At 39.3% G+C, this 18,408-nt stretch overlaps 1 protein-coding gene across 1 annotated transcript in view; it reads right to left on the bottom strand.

Moving 5' to 3' along the window:
• bin3 (bridging integrator 3) overlaps positions 1–18,408 on the bottom strand; it is a 42,777-nt gene that overhangs the window by 12,613 nt on the left and 11,756 nt on the right. The window contains exons 4-6 of the mRNA XM_058636932.1: positions 15,087–15,148; positions 11,353–11,489; positions 3,860–3,900 (exon numbers count right to left, since the gene is read on the bottom strand). Coding sequence (XP_058492915.1) covers positions 3,860–3,900; positions 11,353–11,489; positions 15,087–15,148 — 240 coding nt within the window. The remainder of the gene's footprint in view (positions 1–3,859; positions 3,901–11,352; positions 11,490–15,086; positions 15,149–18,408) is intronic.

The following is an 18,408-nucleotide window of genomic DNA, read 5'->3' as shown; positions in this document are numbered from 1 at the left end:
CCAATCAATATCAAGTTATTTCCATGTTTTTATTAAAATAACCATTTTGCATTAAAAATATTGAATTATATATTGTTCAATACTAACAAAAACACTTTTATCGTCACAAATATTGCTTGTCACCCACAACTACTTCACAGTTGACCTTTTTTTCCACTTGTCCGACTCCCTGCTGAACAGACTAGATGCTCAGTGGCCCCAAGGTCATTTGAACCCCTGCTTTAGATTGTCAGACAATATTACTTTAAAAGCTCCAACTTTTGGTGATTTTTTTTGTTGTTGTTGCCATAATTCTGCTTCTTTTTTGGTCATTTTGAACAAAAACAATGCAACATTATTTATATGCTGCTTCCTTCATCTGGAAACAGGCTCTGTCAAGCATCATTATCAGACCTGAGTGAAGGAGCGTTTGTGTGTATACACCAGCAAAGCAGGGGCTGATGAGAGCACGAAGCATTTAACTCATCAAAGAATTCACTTCCGTAACTTTCAGCGGTCGATACGTTGTGTTTTCAGTCACACACCAAACTGAAACCATGCTTTACTAGGGCAATCTGTCTTGACATGAAACAAATCACTTTCTGTGTGCACTGTGGAAATGGTGATCAAAATGGTGGTGATTGATAACTAAATTAATTGGCAACTATTTTGATAATGGATTCATCGTTTTGAGTGTTTTTTGAATAATTAAGACAAGTTTTTCAGTAGTTTTCAGCGTCTTAAATGGGAATATTTAAGACAATATTTAAGTCGATATTTTTATGTTTTCATTATTAAAACAAGTTTCCTGAATTTTCAGCATGAAAATATGTGAATATTTTCTGGTTTCTTTGCTACATATAACAAGAAATCATAAAAACTGAACAATTTTGGTTTGTGGACAAAATAAGACTTTTGAGATCATCGTCACAGATTTTCTTTACCGACATATTATGGACCAAGTAAGCATTCATCGTGAAAATATGTATGTACTTGTTTTTACTGAAAAGTTACACACTACAATTTACAGTTTTACGTGGCAATTTTTTTTTGTGAATTTGAAATCAATTGTTGTCTAAACAGGTAGAGAACAGTGGACAATGGGGAAAGTGTGTGTGACGTACATGGCAGCAGAACCACCTTTGTCTCAGCAGGAGCCAGTGGGAGTTTGATCTGCTGCAACTTGTCTTGTGTTTTGGTTGACGACAACTCCGAAAACGTACGCACTTTGGATACATGATATACCAGATGGGGGGGGAAAGGATTGATAACTTCACATCTTTACATCTGGGGCAAAAAAAAACAACCCACTTTTAACTTTAAATTTAACAACAAAATTCATTCACTGCTCCCTCCAGGCCTCAAACCCTGCGCCAGAGGCCAGGACTTCCTCTGACTGAGAGGGTGAAGGTGTTTTTTTTCCAGGGCAGAGGTCTCAAAACAGGCTTGACTTCTGTCTCACCCAAAAGAGCAACGTAGCAGAAAGGGTTAGGTTAGGAGGCCCAGATAACACAAATTCCTCAATGCCCACGCGCTCCCCTCCCCACACATAAACACAGTGATATCATTCACCGACCCCCGCTGAGAGGATGAAATTCATGTCTGGGCCTGAGAGAGAAAGAAAAGGGGGTGGGGGGGGGAATGAGGGGGTGGAGGGGCTGCCTCTTTTTTTGTCTGGTTACTGTACATTTTACCACACTAAGTATTAATGATGGATGCCAAAAATATTAAATAGCAATCACATGCCAAACACACAAACCCATTCAAGGGCATCCATTAACATTAAAATTATTTCTCTAATTTTCTTTACAATGACACAAGATCACAAAGTATTTTGAGGACAAAATAAATAAAGAAATATTCATTAGTGGAGGACTAATGGAATCTTAATGGAGGCTTTTAAGTGTAGTGGCTTTTGTGTTGCTGTTTTCTATAGAAGACACATTGATAAACTAATAACTAATAGTGCCGTGTTGTTGAAGAGGGGGGAAAAAGTTAATGATGTGGTCAGTTTTGCTTGGCTTTAAAACCTGTTTATGAACTAACTTCCTGTGCTGTTTCAGAATCACGTAAATGCCTAACTTTGCGGTCTAAAATACCATGTCCCCCGTGAGACCGTGCCCCTTCCAAATTCTGGGTTGGTGTTTGTGTATCTGTATGTTTGTGTGAGAGTGTGCACTGTCCTGAGACAGTTTTCCTTCTAAACCAATCCTCTGGGCCCAGGAAGCTGGGCCCTCTGCCATATTCTGAGCCTGCCCACACGTCCGCCTGCCGCCCACCAGGAAGAGGAAATTAGAACCATTCCATCCTGTCATTGCTCCGCCACCAGTGCACATGAGGAAGACAGAGTTTGACACACACATACACGCAGACACAAGCAGACGCTGACCCAAACTTTTCATGTTTTACAGAGGAATCTCTTCCTATTGGTTAAGTGATAAGTTTATGGAGCGGAAAGTCCATAAGCGCACACAATAGAAACATATGCATGTGCTCAATCACAAAGCATATGTTCACTCTCCTGGGAGGAGCCAAGTGGAGGAAGCAAATCCTTAACAAGTTCTCCGGAAGACGGGTGGGATAGTCCAACCACTCCCTTTAGTACCTCTGCTGTGTGTGTGTGTGTGCGCATATGTGTGTGTGTGTTAGAATAAAAACTGAGGCTTAAGGAATGGAATAACGCTCACTGCCTGTTCAGATGGGGGCGAGTATTAGGAATGAGAACAAAATAAACTTTCTTCCAGACACACCACCACTACCTGCATCATCATCTTTACACATCTGTATTACTACACTGCCCGCCTCTCCGTGCTCATGCAACATACTTTCCACTGGGGCTGCACAATATATCGAGAATGTATCGTGACTGTCATCAACATGTGCAATATGCATACCACATAAGATATCTACATGTCGTAAAAACTACCTGAACTGCGATAAAAAGGTGAATTGTTCCTTGAACGCACATCTTACTTAAATCACACCCTGGTACAAGAACTTTGTGGGCATAGAAATGAGAAGAGAATTTGTTAGATAACTGCAAAGATAGACATTGCAATTTGATTTAGATTAATGTGTTTACATTTATCCAAAATTGTACTCTTTTTTTTTTATAAATTTCAGATCTTAATAAGGGATGCAACAGAAAATGTTTTAATAAAAAATCATGCTCAAACGTATATATTACACATTATCATCCGGGATATACAGACAACTGATCACTTGGTAATCACTTAAAACAGTCTAATGAGCTTCTAAGGCTGGATATTTTTAACTTGGAGTTCAAAAGTTTGAACAGATATTTTAATTTCAGATAAAAAGTAAGTCATTAAGACAATATATTGTGTATTAATCACAAGTCATTCTTTCCAACCAACTAGTGGAGAGCAGAGACTTAATCTGTCCCAAAGGTGTCACACAAGAAAATGAAGCCACAAAAGTGAACTAAATCTCGTGTACAATACTACATATGGTGTATTTAATGCACTATATGGTCCAATGTGGAAAAATGAAACCGTTCTGCTCGACCAAACATGTAAAACCTATTGACAACCACTATGTGACCTTGGTCTGGTATCATCTGGAGATCATTTAAAGCCAAACTCTAAAATACAGAAGTGGAGAAAGCACTCAAGTAAGTGCAAACCTCTGCCAAGGCCGCTCAGTTTCCCTCGCTGCACTGAGACTGAGGGGAACGTTCGTGCAAAGGGAAACAACTGCTAGGAAAAAGACCTACATTTGTAGATAAATCATCACCAAAATCTAATCACATCTACCTTGAGCCATTACCTGCATATCCAGAAAAATTCCATCCTAAGCCTCACTGCTCATAAACACTCGAGGTAAAGAACAAAGTAAAGGAAATAACATGGACACTTACTTTTTTAGAGGGTCAATGACAGTCTTCTGGATCTGGTTAACCTGTAATAAAGAGAACAAATATTAACATAAGCAATAAGCAATTCTACATTGAGGAAGTGACTTCATCAATATTCACTGTCAAATTGAGTTACATCAAAATTTAACTGGAAACAAAATAGCGTGTGCGTGTCTCGCTCATTAGCTGCAAAGCAATGCCACTGCACAAACATTAACATTTGTGTTTATTTCAAAATAAAAGGGGGGGGGGGGGGGGTGTCTTGCAAAGAAACTTTCATGACGTTGATTCTTTTATTGTACACAAGCCCCGAGGAGAAATCCCTGAATATTCATTGAGCCTGAGATACAAAAGGATGGAACTGTCAGGGGACGGACATGAAAGCAAAGCCCAACTGATTTCAAATCCTGTGGAGGGCGGGCTGCCTTATAAGATGAAAAGTTCTTTGCAAACAAACATTTTTTACAATAACAGTTTATATTTTCCTGTATTCTCCTTCTGGTTGCCAGAACTGACAGGGGAGCGAAAGAGGGGAAGAGGGGGGTTAAATGGAAGTAAATGAACATCTCATCTCGAGGCCTCCAGCCCCGGCACAGAGTCTCACTGACAGAAGTTGGTGCACAATTAATAAAGTTTCCAGCGTCATTTACATTGCAGATTTAAAATGACTTCGAGATGCTCGAGCAGAACACACAAACGCTAAGGTGAGCTGGCAAACGAGTCGAGTGACGAGCAAACGCCGAGAGCGACAACGGAGAACCTACGGCGGCGAGATGCGAAGTGACAGCTGCATGAGAACAGTGAGCAGCTCCACTAATCATATGTTCACTCACTATTGGAAGGACAGTCAATCACACAACAACAAGGAAGCAAGATCGCAGCTGTGCTTTGTAAAAATGCCCTGACCATCTATGAGAAAAATACAGCCGTGCTCGCCGTTTCACACGGGCACATTTCCAAGTACAAAATGGTTGATAGTGGTTTGAGGGAAAATAGAGAACCAATAACAAATAAGTACATGGGAATTCACATTTTCTTTTGTTTTACATATTCACACCATCCCCCCCCCCCTCTCCCCGACATGAGCTGTGCCGCTGCTTCTAAGGTGAGAGCATTCAGCGAAAAGGGAGAGCAACAACGGCAGATTTGCTTAAGCATGCTGGTGCCCTCTACCCTCTGCCCCTTCCCACAGAGAGAGCGAGGGGAGGGGGGGGGGGGTATTCCTTAGAGACCCTGCAGAGCCCGAGGCCGGTGCTCAAGCAGCAGTCTCCATCAGTGAGTCACGGGGCAGAGGCCATCCCGGCACACAGGCCTCCCAAAAATACACACAGATCGCAGAGGAAATCAATATCCCTCCAAACAGAGCATCCTCTACTGTGCTGCCGCCGTGTACACTGGGGCTCAGCTTCGGCAGCAGTGTGCCGGCGGGGCTGTGCGCCCTCCTCAGCCCCAGAAATAAACACACAGACCTGGGCCACTGCTGCCTTCATTATCACTGCACGTTTTATCTGCTGGCTCTCGTACTTGTGAGCCCCGCGGCAGAACATCCTGTCTCAACACGGAGAGGAGCAAAGGGTGTAAGCTTTTGTGTCTGTTTTGCGGGAGCAGCAGGGTTTGCTGTTGGTGCCGTCAGAATCAACAGTCAGCTTGAAGGGAGAAGCTCGACTAGTGATCATGTGAGCTGTGCTGGATTTTAAACACCTAGCAAACCTGAGGTGATATTCCACACAGCAGACTGACCAAAAAAAAAAAATCCTCACACACACTCACTTCTTTGCCTTTAGCTCACTTTTAGCCACTTTACAAGAGAGACAGAAATACAGCCCAAACCTGGAGCTGAACAGTGTTACAGCAAGGACTTTTTGTTTTGTAAGACTGAAAAAAAAAAGTAGAGAAAAACTTAAGGTATTCACCATGGGTATCAGTCCGATAGTAGTCAAAAAGACTGGATGGAATGTCGGAAAAAAGGAAAAACATCAAATCTGAGACGATCCAAAACTCATAGATAGGAGCAGAATTCAAAACACATTGAGTTTATCTTGAAGACGTTTTACCCCAAAAAAAGAGAGAGAGAGCTTGGACGAGAGATTAAATGTCTTTAAAAGAAACTTCAATGTGTTTTAGATAAAGATGACCTGGATGAATGAGAATCTACACAGACACAGGAGCAGAATAATTGTTATACAGGTAACGACAAAGACACACATGTGTTGTTCACCGTAGTATTACCTAAAAGTTACTGTATTGAAGCAATTTGGAATCAGGAGATATCCATGGTTAGAATATGGGTATCAGTATCTGTTGAGAAAAGTGGTATGGAGACATCCCTTAACATGTCAGAACAGTTGGTACTGTGGTCTTTCGCAAGTGAGAAATTGTGCAGGGATTTAAGTGCCTAACTGAATCACTGTCAAACACATCCAAGCCAAAAAGGAAGACTACACACCCCAGGGAGAAAGAAATGCATCTACTACTTCACTGTTTCCCAAAATGTTTAGTGACCCACCAACTATTGGGACCAAATTTACAACACAAATCAGGGAAAACATGACTAAATACAGGTTTTACTGGCATTTCTTTGGGACTTAACTAACTTGAATAGATAAGCCATTTCCAAGACATAAACTTTTAATAAATGAATCATAACTTCATCTAACACATATGGTACAAAATGATTCTTGAGTAAAAGCATGCTGATGCATTAACCAATGAAAGAAGAGGAGGAAATGGCAGAGAGAAGTGGAGAGTGTAAGCCGTTTGATCCTTTCTGGCATCTGAAGGCCACCGTATCTGGTTGATGCGGTTAGGAAAGCGAGAGTCCTCCTCCCACCATTAGATGTCACTAATTCTCACACACAGGAACTTAAACAGCAAAAGACTTCACAATTTTAAATTAAAACATTTGAGGGATTATGTGTTAAATATCACATTGCGTTTGCCTAATGCAGAAAAATAATAAGAATTCGTTTTGACTAAAATTCAAATTAGTGATAGTAAATTTGACCTCTAAATTTAACGCATCCTTTGTATGCACCAGTAGTGAACATACACAAACCCAGCGTAGGAGCAGTGGGGGTTGGGTACCTTGCTCAGGGGAAACGCCAAAGCTTGACCTGCTCCAGGGATTTGAACCCTGCAGATATAAGCCCAATTCCCTTCCACTTGGCCATGGGCTGCTTATATTGTAAAATAGTACAATTATTGATTTATTGCCTCACAGCCATACACCAGCTCCAATATGATCCACTCAGTTTCAGTCGCCAAGTCTTTTGAGTTCAAGTTCAAAGTACATGTAATACACGGCCTCTCATGATAGGGGTTTATTGTCAACCCTGTCAAGGTAGAATATAATCCAGGTTTAGGTCAGGCTCTCTTCACTACCATGCTCAATTTGAGTTTAGGTTCACAATTTTAACCAGCATAAAAAAGGAAAAGACTTTGCTGCTGAAGGGATCAACATTCAGACAACAGTCTTCAAAACATGTGGAGAGAAAGAGCGGTTCCAAACATATCGAGTCAGTCAAGTATGTGAGAGGAAGGACTTAAGTTTTTCCATCACCTCCAAATTAAAGGCACATTTAATTTTGTATAAAATCTGAAGAACGTAAAAGTTGCTCAATCCTGAAAACAGTCTAACTGGCAGGACTGCTTTTCTGGGCAATCGACCAAGCCAAGTCCTGGAACATACGCACCCGGGGTCACAAACCCACACGCTCGGTCCAACCAACATTCTACTTTGTCTGGTCACTCAAAACGGCTCCTGTAAAACGCGATGAGCTCCGAGCAAAGCCAGTCAGTGAAAGAGAGGAATGTAAAAACCGAGGAAGAAAGGAAAGGAAAGAAACAAACCTCTGGACTTCTGCAGTGCTGTCCCTTTAACTCCTCCGTCACACATTAAGGCTTATTTTACATGAAATACAAAACTCTTCCAAATTCTGTGCGACACTGAAGTTGCTTTCTTGTTCAGAGTTATTACTCAACTTCCTTTGCGATGACATGTGCTCACCCACTCACTCCTAATAAGATTTACAGTATTTAGTGTGACCTACTCTTATGTTACTGGGAAAACCTGTGTTTGTTCTATTATTTCACATTGAAAAATATCTTCTGTGGAAAAAGGTCTGTTACACCAGGTTTATTGAAGACATGCTTGAGCATTACATACACGTTTGTATAAGTTCAACTCAGTTTGCTAAGACCACATAAGACCAACTTTCAGTCACATAATTTCAATCCAAATATCAATGATCACAAAATGTGTGCAGACATAAAAACAACAAAGCTGGTAGTAACCTGTTATGGGGTGGATATCACAGGGTACCTCACAATACTATACGCAATACATGGTCCACGATACCAATAATGTCACGATACAAAGATTCTGTCGTAATCAATATATTGCAAGACAATTATATAGCGAGACATCGCGATATCTGTGTAGAAAACAAACCGTTAACGTGAAAAGTTAAAAGTGCAGGATTTCTCCATTTATTCACAACATAGAGAACAAAGTGCATAAAGTCTATGTATTAAACACGGATCTCTTAACATAGCTTTCTCTGCCATTATCCCGCCGTAAACTCCTTCTTCAGCCAAGTAATTTCCACACAAGGTTCCCTCATTCGTTTGAGCGGCACCACCGTGAGGAGACATGAAGAAGCAACACTAAGCTAATTTATCAATTAAAATATCGATATTTGCCCTGGCATATCAAATATTGTATTGCACAAGGAAGGAACGATATATCACCAAATCGATATTTTTATGTTTTCATTATTAAAACAAGTTTCCTGGTTTTTCAGCATGAAAATATGTGAACGTTTCTTTGCTACATATAACAAGAAATCATAAAAACTGAACCATTTTGGTTTGTGGACAAAACAAGACATTTGAGAACATCATCATTTCCAAGTTTGAAAAACTTTTTCCAAGCTTGATGGACTTCTCTCAACTTTTTCTGACATTTTCTGGAGCAAACAATTACTCAATTCATCAAGGAAATAATCGACAGATTAATAGACGGTGAAAACAACCGTTAGCTGCAGCCCTAGTGCTGTATTTAACCACGACTATGGGAGTTTTGGATATAACGTGGCCATTGCTTCACACATATAAAATCTTGGAGAGATACACAGCTATGGTTTGATCTTTAATGGAAACAGTCCAGTTCATGAGTTTCCACAGAAAATATAAATCAACTCAACCCTAATATGTACATTTCCAGATGGTTTGCCTCTTCTGAGATACTACACTACAATTTTACAATGGAACGAAAAAAAAATCTACTTTTTATTAAAAAAATGGTATTTTCTCCATCTTGTCTAGTTTGTTGTTGTGGAAAAGGTTATGAAATCTTTCTGGTGCACAACAACATGTGGAAAAAAAGGGGATATTTAAAGGCAACAAATGTGAAAAGCCCAGAACACCTAACAGCAGGGCAATGAGTCAAGAAAACAGAGATGGAAAAAAGTCAATCGGCATATGCCTTACTGTGATCTCCTGTGTTCTTTGCAGTGTTTTCCCCCCTCTTTTAACATCTACTCTTCACAGTGTATTGCCTTGAGGATACACACATACGGTGCCACTATGATTCACATTATAACCACCTGTGGCAGTGATTCTAATCAAAAAACTGAAATGTACCCAGTAAATAATGTGAAGAGGCCTGACAGCCAGAGAAGAAAATCTTCACAGAGTACAGCTATTAAAAGGCAGGAGTACGCTGTGTATTGCTTACACTTCTGTAAAGACATCTATGGTGTCCCCTTGGGACAAAATATACAAGTTTGAAAAGTACAAACGTTACAAGGAACGCACAATAAAAAAGAAATAAAAATCAACAAAATATGAGGAAAACGTAGGTGAAAGAATGTCTGGTTTGTCTGTCAGATTGTCAGTTTAAAACTTTGTGGAGAATCCGAGCTTTCTCTTTCATCAAGTGTTGCTGACGGAAATGTGGGGATGCAAAAGCGATTTGAAAAGTGTTGTACATTTTATAAACCAAATTGTTAAACCAGACTGTTTGAAAAAATGAAGTGAAAAATAAGGGTGTTTCTATACATCTCCAAACTTCTACGCAATTAGTTGGGAATCTACTATCACATGGTGGCAGCAGCAGCAAGTGTTTGTTTAGTGGACTGCATGCTTTTTTTATTTGCAGAAGTAATGAAATTTACGAGTGTCATTGAATGCTCAGCGGGCTATGCATTGCCCACTGCAGCAGTCTCTGCATCGACTCGTTTCACACAGTTGTTTTTTGTTATTAATCATCAGGAGACAATCACAAAACACATTCAGGTTTAAGATCGGAAAACGGGATAAATGCAGCTTCGCACAATCTGAACCGCCATAGAACTTTGTTTAACTGACTTACTTTATTGAAATTTCATTAATCTTCATAAGGAAGATCTGTAAACTATTACTTTTATAAGGGCATGCTTCACAGAAGACAAAGTCCCTGACAATAAACTTGGCATTTCATAATTAGCGGTGTCGGATGTAGCACAGCACGCTTGATGCAACCTAAAATTAAACCAATATGCATTGATGGACATAAATTGTGTCTTTTTGCCCTAATCATGTGAAAAAAAATAATACACCAAAAGGTCAGATTGGGAACTCACATGCATAATGTCTCCTGGTTGCATTTAGTGTTGTCTGAAATTATGTAGGCTTAATGTTCTAAAAAAAATTATTTTCCTGAGCCTAGGAAAATTGTCTTCTTTCCCGGGATTTGATATGATTAATGACTATACTAGATTATTATAATCTAAATTTTGGGAAAGATAATCTCTAAATTAAATAAATATAGCCAATATCCTATAATATTGTGCTAAGCATGCTACTAAGGCAGTAGCAACCATGACTGTGGAGTGATCTGTATCTACACATGGAAGGAGAAGGTAGCATAGCAAATGGCCACTATCAGAACTAAAACGTGCCATCAGAGCTCATTCGGTCGACCTCTATTATAAATTCAAACAACTTGCAGCTGCCTTTCTGCATGTAGGAGGAAAAAGGTAACTTTCCTGCCACCGCCTTTCAAGACAATATGGTGTGAAGCATCAATATAGAGAAGTTGAACTGAAGCCAAATGTTTGTTTCAATATAGACACGCTGCGAAACAGTAACTACTGTGAATTCTGCGGGAGGGCATATTTTCCTGTGGAGAGAGGGCCTTTTCTATTGTGCGAGTTATTTTCGACTCCAGTGAGTCACAAATGCATCACTTTTCACAGCTGATACCCGGTAGCTTGAGCTTATAGAGGATGATTCCACAGATGCTTTTCAAAAAACAGCAGAAGGAAAGACATACGGGTAGATTTAGTTAACATGCTGCACAATATTGACAAACATGGAGACGTTTTCAACATAACATTTTCAAAAGGTTCTTTGTTTGTCTGCAGAAAAACACTTTGCCTTAAACCGAGCTGCAATGGCAGGTGCCAAGAAGACAAAGAAAAGAAAGAGTGGAAGACTGAGGGGATGAGTCTGACCTTCTCCTGGTTGAAAGCGTCCATCCTCTTCATGGCTGTATCGAGAGCCATCATTGACTCCAGGAAGGCCTGGTCCTGCTCACACAGAGGGTTACTCAGCAGGTCTGCAGAGATCTTCACTGCAGCTTTGGACATAGCTGGCAGAAACACATACAAATCAGAGGATATGATTTGTTATACTGCTTTATTAAAGCGTAGATTACAAAATACTTCCAATTTTAGTAAAAGTATTTCAAAAGAATTTCACATTTCCTTGAACCCATGGGCATAATTTAGCTACTACCATTACGGAGGCCCGATCCTATACATGTATTTGCCTAGATAACTGGAAAGGTCACTGTCAGTAAAATAAACAATAATCCTGAACGAAGTTTAGAGAGAAAGGAGAACATACTCCTCTGTCAACTGCCTGCACTGCTGCAGGTACGGCGGGTAGAGAAATGTTTTCATCCACACGATGACTGTAAACATTAGTGGTATATGCCATGCCTGTATGTGGCGTTGTATCACTGCCACAGATATACACCAAAAATGGAGATGAAGATGTGGACATAAAGCTTGATGGGTGGAACTATGACATCACAGCTTTCTCCGAGTTGCGTAGTAGTTGCATAGACAAAATCGTCAATTTTCACTCTGAAACCCATATTCCAAAAATATCCATTTAGGACTCCCCAAATGCTAGTTCTGTTTTCCAATTAAAAGGAACTTTTATACCAAGTTCCACCTGAGAAAATATTGAGCTCTTGAAGTAACACCATTATCACCAACGTCAATTGTTATTCGTTTCATTTTATACGCACTCTGGTCAAAATTCCTCCACTCCACTCTGATCACATACCCACATACAGTAGAACAGCATTTCTGACAACAATGGTCCAAAACTTTTTCTCATGTGTTATGCGCTTTTAGTTATGTTTGTGTAAAACAGGCCATTTGACTGCAACCACAATGGCGAAAATACGGCTACTTTATATACGATGGAGTGTTGACGTTTATTAACATGGAGAACAAATGAACATTACGGTAAGATTTACCCACCATGTCCCCACGATTGCTCAGGGCACAGACGACAGAGCGAACTGGAGCAAACAAGGCAATTTATTAAAATATAACCACTTATAACACAAACAAATAATACGAAATTGCAACGCAATTGCTGTAAATGATTTGGTGTGAGGTGATAGGGGTGACTGCCAATCTCCAATCAGTATATTGTTTTCTCTAATCCAAAATTTGAGATTAGGATCAAGAGCTCCCCAAGAATTTCACATTTTCTTAATCCTATGTGGGCAATCTATGTTGATGACACTTAATATGCAGTAGGGTTTTCAAAAGTCAGCTTTTGGGAAATAATTATAAGAGTAGAGTAGAGTAAAAAACGAACTGCACAGCGTTGCCTCCCCATTGTAAAAACTGTGAGGGGGTGGTAAGGCTGCCTGCTGTGTTGAATATTCACTCGAGCAATAAGATTCTCTGCAGTGACTCTACACTGACAGCATTAATTACTGTTAATCTGCACTCTTGCCTCTTTGTTTAGACACAGAGTATATATCAAGATATGGCTTCAGTGTGAGAATACATGTGCTGCACTGAGAGGACATAGGTCGACAGGGGGCTGTGGTGAAAATGGGCTTGATGGAGATCTGGAACAGGCCCTGGTCTCTTTTCACACTCTCTTTGGATTCTCTCAAGACCAATTTCCAACCAATCAATTACTGAGTTGTGATGTTTCTGCATCTGTGGTTTTTCTGACAAGTAACAAATTGCTTGATTTGACCTTGCCTGACATGACTGGCAGACCTGATGGTAGTGAATTTATTATTTTGTGTTTTTTTTTTTTTTTTCTTAAATCACCTGTGCACTTAAGTGTTTCCCAGTATTCCAAAGGAGTTATTCAAGCCACCTTCTGACTCATACCACATTATTGCAGTTTAAATACCAGAGCTGCCCCCATTTTTGATCAGTAAAACTGAGTTCCACTTGGTTCTTAATCAGTTTTGGTAGGGCTGCAACCAAGGATTATTTTCATAATCGATTAACCTGTTTTTATTTTCTTATATACTTGTTTGTTCTGTAAAATGTCACAAAATGTTGAAAAATGTTGATGTTTCTCAAACCTGGAAATGAAGACGTTCTTGAATGTCTTGTTTTGTCCACAAACCAAAATTATTCAGTTTTAATGATTTTTTTTTGTTATATGTAGCAAAGAAACCAGAAAATGTTTAAATTTAAGAAGCTGAAAAATCAGAGAAACTTGCTTTAGAAAATTTAAATCCAGCTCTTTTACTTCTGCTGTTGTCGTTAAGGTTAGCTATTTAAATTTCCGATAAAGAAAATCAAAATTAATCTATAAATAACAAAAACAGACAGGAATATCTCATTATAACTTCATATTAAGTGGCAGGCTGCATGAAATCAATCAGGGGACCCCATGTGGACCACGGGCCATGAGTTTGAGACCCCTGGTTTCCATTGTCTTTTAGTAGTTGTTCTGAGTAACCCCTAAGGGATTCAACATGGCCTAAAATGAACAAGGCATTTAAATTTAAGCATCATAAGGGGACAAAAGTGGAGCGCTGCTGTGCCCCTCCATGCACAGCCTCTGCTAAATTCTATAATTCGTCACTAAAAACTTCTTGACTGGATTGTGTAGTCTGTGCTTTAAAACATTAAAAATCATCGGTTACAAAGTTCGTCTCCCACGTTTTTTTAAAATCAAGTCAGATTTGAAAGTCCTGTAGTGTGAGGCAGAAATAGTTGGGATGGTTTATTAAAAACCAGGAGGAGAACATGCATAAATGGGTCAAACCAACTACTAGCAGTGGAAATGTTGTTAACACTTCATTGGATTCCCTTGGGATTCATAAATCCTGGATCTAACAGCTAATTTGAGTGTAGTTTAAAAAAAAAAAAAAGTCTTCACTGGAACTGAAACTTAACAGGAAAACCTCTCAAACGTTATTATCCTCCCTCAGCAGCTAACCGTCAGTGACTTCAATAGAGTTTGGACTTGATAAATGACGCCTGTTAACGAAAACATTGTATTAAATGTAGTGCTGACATGCAGATTAGGACCAGGTCTTTGTGTGGTAGCGGTTGGTGGAGACAGGACCTGTGTGACAGATGGAGTCCATTAACAATAATGAGGGCTTGACAGCTATGACACTTTGATGATGCAGACGTCCATATTTCAGAGCACAAAGGAGAGGAAATGAAGCCTGCCTCTCTCTCTCTCTCTCTCCTCCACTCATCCCCACTCCTCCACCCTCACAACTGACGACTTACCACAGGACATGTACTCTGTGTCTATTGCTACTTCCCAAACACACAACTCTAAAAAACTAACACATAAGTAAATAAAAAGTAAACATGGGGTTTTTGCGGCTGACAAACACATGGCTAAATGAGGGCAGAGATGGTAGAGCGCTAACTACGCTTTGTACAAAAGAAACATGCTCATAAATTCAAAACGTGCACACTGTGATAGCCGGGAGGGGGAAAAAGAAACGATAAAAGACCGACTAATTCAGAGGTTTGCACTCTTTCGTCTCATTTGCCGGTGTTTTTTCAGAGAGCTGTCGCACTGCCAAACAAATCAAGACAATCGCCCGTCTTTCTAGCCATAAAAAAAAAAAAAAAAAAACCTGCCAAGCAACATCAAGTATGTTGGTGAACAAGTGGAGATCAATGGCACACCAGGCGGTAACACACAGGTTGGGAGCAGAACACACCTAAATCAGCCTCAGTGCTTTTCTTCATGTCCTTGTGAAGCTTTTTCGTCTGATCCTCCAGTCTGTGGGACAAGAAGAAGAAGAAGTTGAATGATCATCAGCCAACTTCTGCTCTGGTAATAAAGCATCAGTAGATTCAGTGCTGACAACGGTGGGAATCATGAACAGAAATGTATAGCAAATAGGCAAAAAACAACAACAAACAAACGTCCACAAAATATCCCACTAATAAATATCTATCCATATAAGTGGTTCCCAACTTTTTTTTGACATGATGGACCAGACAGGAGTTGTCCCATTTCTGCAACAGAGCTTATAGTAAAATATGACGTTTTCCTGGTTTTGTTTCTCTTTTACCTTTATTTTAATAACATTTGGTGTTCGGAATTTTTGTTTGCCATGTTTGTCAAAGCATTTGTAAACTTTTTTACATATATTAACTATGTAATATATCAATATTATATCTGTATCCTGACATGAGAGATATAGTACATATACATATACACTTAACTCAACCTCAATGTCTGTTTCTCAGAGACAATGTGGTCAGAGTGCAGTCCTGTGTGAGACACAGCAGTTTGTAGATAGATAGATAGATGGATAGATAGATAGATAGATAGATACTTTATTCATCTCACAGAGAAATTCACAGTTCAGCAGTCTGATACCGTGGCTTGTTTTGGTTTGGTATTTTTGAATAAAATCCCCTCAGGATATTTAATAAAAAAAACAAAAAACAGAAATTACAAAACACAGGGCTTTTCTTCCTGCAGGTTTTTGCATCCTAGTTCAGTCCGGCCCAAGACCCGGGGGTTGCGAACCCGTGATCTGTATAATTCTAATCTGCAGTATTCCAAAAGACTTGACACATGTTGACGTGAACAAAGGAAGCCTCCAGCCCCCCCCCAGCAAAAAAAACTCAAAAAGGAAATTAGCGTAGAAACCCTTGCTTCCAGGAATTACACATTCCACTGACTCCATATAAAATGTTATTATAACATCTGTTAGCTAATTAACAAAAATAGGGAATCATTCTTTCCCTCTGTCAACTACCTTTGCGTTGAAAAGCATTATTGTCTTCAATCATTCCGCAGCACATATTCCATTGATGGGTGTTAAAAATGGCAATTATGGAGGCTGGAACATGTGCCATTCATTATATCAATTAAGGCAAATGAGGGGTTTCGAATCTCCCCTGAGACTGCCTTCATATCACTTCTGCTGGGTTGATGAAAAAGGGGGAATGTGATGGGGTTTCATTTCCATCATTGCTTTGAGGGATTATGTGAACGAGGCAGACAATAGCTGCGGAGTGGCAGATTTCCTGAGGAGGGAACCGTGGCCACTTTGTCACAAGATGCAACAAAGGGAAACAAATATGGTTATTTGAGAACTTGGAACTTAGCAAAATGGAAGCAAAGCGCCTTAAAATAACAGAGGTAGTTTTTATTAATTGTTCAGCAGCCGAGAAACAAATAAACAACATGTTGCTGCACTATTCCCACAGGTGCATGAATACATGGGAGTGTTTTTCGTCTACAGTCCTGACACTGACTAATATCACTGCATAAATTAAAAGGTACAGGGCTTTAAAATAAGAATGCACAGTAGAATTATTTAAAAAATAAAATAGCACATCAGATTGCCCTGTCACTTAGAGGTGGTGAACTATTATTCTGTGGAAACAGGGACTTTCCTTTTGAATTTAGATTAATTTTAATATCTATTACCCTGATAGTTTATGATTGTCACTCTGTGGTGAGGCACCATCAGTCTGAGGTGGAATATGTTCGTGAAAACAGGGATTTTCCTCAATTTATGTCATCAATCCGATCCAGATCTGATTCACTATAGATCAGTTTTCATGGTTCACATTCATAACTGCCATCTCAAAAAGGGATTTGTTCTACCTTTTTTCCACACATCATGGACAACAGGAAATACCTGATTTGTGAAGTCACTTGGTAATGAAGCAGGATATAGCAAAGACAAATCTGTGGGTGAGATTTAGCTCTAGAGGACGACATGGTCCTCGATTGTTGTTTGATTTTAATGCTGTTGTTGGTGCCATGTGCAAATAAAAAAAAAAACCTGCATTGATTCTGATATGACCAGTCTCACTCCTGTCGTATGGACACATATCGGACATACATCTAAATTCCGAAATTCCGAGTTAACAAACCGGATTTCTGTGTCCAGACTGACCTCACATCCAAGTCATATCACTGAAAATAATCTGATACAAGTCACTTCAGCCTGGTAATCTGTGTAGTCCAATGTCTGCGCAATCAGGTTGTGTTCTTGTAGAGATCATATGTGCAAAGAAAGCTTAATTAATAAAACAGACTTTTTGCAGTTAGGGCTACTACTGTCGATTCTTTTCATAATAGACTAAAATGTTGATCGTTTTCTCGACTAATGGAGTAATCACTTGGTCAAGCAAATGTTGAAAAATGTTAATCAGTGTTTCTCAAATGTCTCGTTTTCACAAACCAAAAATGATTCAGTTTGAATGATTTCCTTGCTTTATGGAGCAAATAAACCAGAAAATATTCACATTTAAGAAGCTGGAAAATCTGAAAACATGTTTTTAACAACAATGAATATTGTGTTTATAGATATAACATGTAGTGTAATTGCTGTTCATGTTTTATGTCAAATTTGTGAATGTTCCGTTTACAAATGTTTACAAAAGTAATTATCAATATGAGCCGATTTATTCTTTAGGGAAAAAAAAAAAGCCCAGCCCTTCTACTTAAAAAAAATAAATGTTGCACATTGCCACTGCATCTTCCCTAAACTGTCAACACTGCTGTGAGAGAGCCACTCTGGATAAGGAGCAGCTTATCTGAAGTCTCTTCTCAAGAGGTGCTAATAGAGCAGCCCAGAGGAACAGCTGCTGCTCTTTGCACTCTGCTCATTATATACACACACACACACACACACACACACACATAGACAGACAACTGGTCACTACTGCATTTCACATGACTTTCACACACTAAACCTTCCTATGACACGAGATAATGAACAGGCATGTTGTCAGAATGCCATCACCGGTCGCATGGAATCAAACCTATTCACAATCTTAAATTCACAACTTACACTTTATTTAATTGGCCACTGACAATAACGTTCCTCAGTCACAATAATTAATGTCATACATCTTCTCTCCGCATTTACCAATAGGTGAAATAAACTGATGTTCATTCTGTGTATCCAGCTCTGTCCTGTATGTCATTTGCATATATTTAATAAAAAAGTAATAATTACTCATGTGTAACAATACATTCCTTAAGGAGAATGTTTTTACAGGGTCTAT

The sequence above is a fragment of the Solea solea genome, chromosome 8 (assembly GCF_958295425.1).
Source record: "Solea solea chromosome 8, fSolSol10.1, whole genome shotgun sequence".
Lineage (NCBI taxonomy): Eukaryota > Metazoa > Chordata > Actinopteri > Pleuronectiformes > Soleidae > Solea > Solea solea.
Note: the sequence above shows the minus strand (reverse complement) of the source record. Positions and strands in the feature narration are given on the sequence as shown.